Here is a 3,079-nt window from a genome sequence, read left to right on the forward strand (position 1 = left end):
TTCATTGTTTGCTTTTTCGTTGGGATGATATTAACTTTGTATTTTTACTATTGGTTGGTTACTGGATGGACTTACGTACGCTTGGTTATAGCTTATTTTTTCCTTTCTTTTGGGATAAAATAGGAGATAACCAATTGGTCCTCTTACTGTATTTCTGCCTTGGTACTTCTGGTACCGATATATAAATATATAATTCAGTTGATTAGAAAAGATATATAAATAAGCGGTATAAATCTTTATATTTATTTTTTATTTTTACGAATAAAAAAAAACTGTGTTGATTGTTTTAGTTTCAAAATTCACTGGCTCACGTTTAGTCCTCAATTTCTCAATTGTTCAAATTAAATCTCGTATCCCAAAATTTAATAATTAACATAAATATAACAGAGTGTGATATCATTAATTTATATAGATTCACAAAGGAAAAATATATTAGATATTTAAAATAAAATAGAAAGGAAAAAAAACTTTTTTTACATTTTATATATTTTGTTTTTATCTTTATTTAAATATTTTACACATATTTATAAATGCAAGCAAGCACCCTTATACTAGTTTGGTCTAGTCATTTCCGTCTTGTACTATTTCATAAAAGGAAATATAATTTTTCTTTTTCACTTTAATTTTCTATATACATTCCAACTATTTGTCTCTTCGGCCCCTCTAAAAGAAGCAAGCAAACTAATACAATCCCTGTTCGGTGCAGCGAGTATATACGTGATTGAACTTATTTTAAGAAAATAATCTCTTTTTATAATCTTTCTGGTAATTAAAAAAAAGGAGAGATTATTTTTTAAAATTGATAACATGTTCCTAATAATGTTTGTGTTTAATTCACCATTGGGCCTCTAGAATTTTTCCTGAAATGGCAGTGGCAAGTGCTGTTGTGAAATTGGTATCCCTTGTCAAAGAAGTAGCCATTTGTTGAACCAAAAATTGCTGGATAGATGACTTTTGGGCACTTTCAAGTTCAACCAAACCTGACTTGACCAAATCAAACGTTACGGTGGGGCAAGCAGCACTTCGAATTGTGGGTGTAGGTGAGGAAACAGGACTTGACCCTTTTGGAGGGGCTTCTCTTTGGTTTGAGACAAGTGATATTTCAGCTCTTTGATGACCATGGTTATGCTCTCCTTCATACGTTGTAACAAGTATTGTAGGGTCCTCTAAACTCCTTTGCACCTAAAAATGATCATTTGGTAATGAGATGCATTAGAAAATTTTTAAAAGATGAACTTGTTTTGGGAAGATTGAATTCAAATGGGCGCCAATTAATTAAAATCCTCCATAAAATAAGCTTTAGTTTCTTCATTTTTTTAATCAAAATTATCGTGTTTTGTTTCGAACTCGAAAACAATTTTATTTGAAATACAATCAAAATCAAATTATTTTTAAAGTATAGAAATCAAAATCAACTTTAATCGAAAAGTGGAATGAAAAACATATTTTATCTCTGTAATCTTTATTGATGGTGCTAAATCAAATTATGAAAATTTACCTTCTTTTTCACGGGGCAACTTGGGGCAGAGGAGCACCTGAAGTAAGCCCTAGGAGAAGGGTTATCCCTAGTGACCTTCTGACCATATTTCCTCCATTGATATCCGTCCATCACATACTTTAATTATACCAAAAAAAAAAACAAATTCAGGATTCCCAGTTAGTACTTGGAGTTAATTAAGCTTCCCAATATAGACACAACTATAATAGAAGTTACTAGGAAACAACAACATATTTTAGGAACTTACTAAGCTATTATTTGATGCTTCAGTCTTGACAAGAACTTTGGAAACCTTAGGGGAGGAGTTGAAGTCCTTGTACTTTCTGAATGAATCCTCGGTGATGGAGCTGCATTCAGCATTATTAACACCAATAAATTTGTTGGTACACCATTGATCACTCTCGGCTTTTCTCTTGCGTGATTCAATTGGGTCTAATTGCTCAAAATTCGTGTTGATCAATTGGCTCAGTTGCTTTTGCAGAGCCTTGTAGTTCTCACACAAGTGGGTCAACATCCCGGTCAACCTCTTGTTCTCACAACTTAGACGACGCAACTCTTCCACCAAAACTCCATCCTGGCCACGAAATTTCCGGTGTTAGAAAGAAATAGAATTTTTTGTTTTTTTATCCGTAAAAATAAAAAATATATTTATATATAAATATTAGAAAGTAGGCAATAACTCATACACCCACTTAATCAACTAACTGAAGTAGATAGAAATAAAAGACTATATATTGTACATTATATATGTTATTTATGTGTGTATTATATACGAACCATGTGCATAGAAGAAGGATCAACGTTAAGATTGAGTGAAGTATCCACGTATTCCATATTTGAAGATTCTTGTAAGAGAAAATGAAATGTTTTTGGGGGCTGAAGTGGGGGATGAGATATATAATAGTGAGGGGAGGGAAGGGAGACTGAAAAATTTTGGTGAGGGAAGGAAGGTTGCAGGAAATGAGTGAAAAAGCAACCTTCTCAACCCACGTCATCTTGTTATCGTCATTGGTTGTGTGTATCCAGACTTTAATGCTTTTGAGGCATACATGCGTGTTGGAAATAAACAAATCTTTTAGTTTGTTTATTTATTATTATTATTAATAAACTTCTTTTTTTTTTAATCACTCCGTAATTAGGATTCAAATCCAACCTCTGATTAAACTCAAACAATCACACTTGATTTGCGTGCTTAGTGATTTTATTAACAATCTTTTGGTTATTATATTGATAAACCCGACTAACAAGTGTTACCAGAAAATATTGATACCCGAACTTCTATTACATTTCTTTAAATGCTTTTTACATCTGTTTCTACTTAAATTTTAATAAGATATATTTAATGATTTTATATTATATATTTACGAGTACACATTATTAATAAAACAATTTCATAAGCTGAACTGTGTATATTTTTATGAAAAAATTACATCAAGCTATTCATAAATTAATTAACTCATTGTGACATTTTAAAAATAATGTGGAAAATCATGGCATTGATGTTTGCTCTTCCAGGAGTGCCTGAACAATAATTTCACTTCACCAAGTGGTCCAGTTTATCTTGATAAACATAGTTGACGT

General features: G+C 31.5%; 1 protein-coding gene across 1 annotated transcript; it reads right to left on the reverse strand.

Moving 5' to 3' along the window:
* Nucleotides 1–454: 454 nt before the first annotated feature.
* On the reverse strand, nucleotides 455–2,407 carry LOC100810978 (probable WRKY transcription factor 40). The gene is made up of 4 exons (XM_003545361.5): nucleotides 2,276–2,407; nucleotides 1,746–2,072; nucleotides 1,499–1,615; nucleotides 455–1,182 (listed from the first exon to the last, which is right to left on the reverse strand). Exons 1-4 carry the CDS (start codon nucleotides 2,330–2,332, stop codon nucleotides 835–837), a joined length of 849 nt encoding a protein of 282 aa, XP_003545409.1. The 5' UTR covers nucleotides 2,333–2,407; the 3' UTR covers nucleotides 455–834.
* Between the last annotated feature and the right edge of the window lie 672 nt (nucleotides 2,408–3,079).

This window comes from Glycine max, chromosome 14 (genome assembly GCF_000004515.6).
Source record: "Glycine max cultivar Williams 82 chromosome 14, Glycine_max_v4.0, whole genome shotgun sequence".
NCBI classification, from domain to species: domain Eukaryota; kingdom Viridiplantae; phylum Streptophyta; class Magnoliopsida; order Fabales; family Fabaceae; genus Glycine; species Glycine max.

Coding starts and splice junctions, on each gene's coding strand:
- LOC100810978 (XM_003545361.5), bottom strand. CDS start 2,332: ATGGAATACGTGGATACTTCACTCAATCTTAACGTTGATCCTTCTTCT. Junction 2,073..2,275: donor ATCCTTCTTCTATGCACATG/GTTCGTATATAA, acceptor TTTCGTGGCCAG/GATGGAGTTTTGGTGGAAGA. Junction 1,616..1,745: donor AAGCATCAAATAATAGCTTA/GTAAGTTCCTAA, acceptor GTATAATTAAAG/TATGTGATGGACGGATATCA.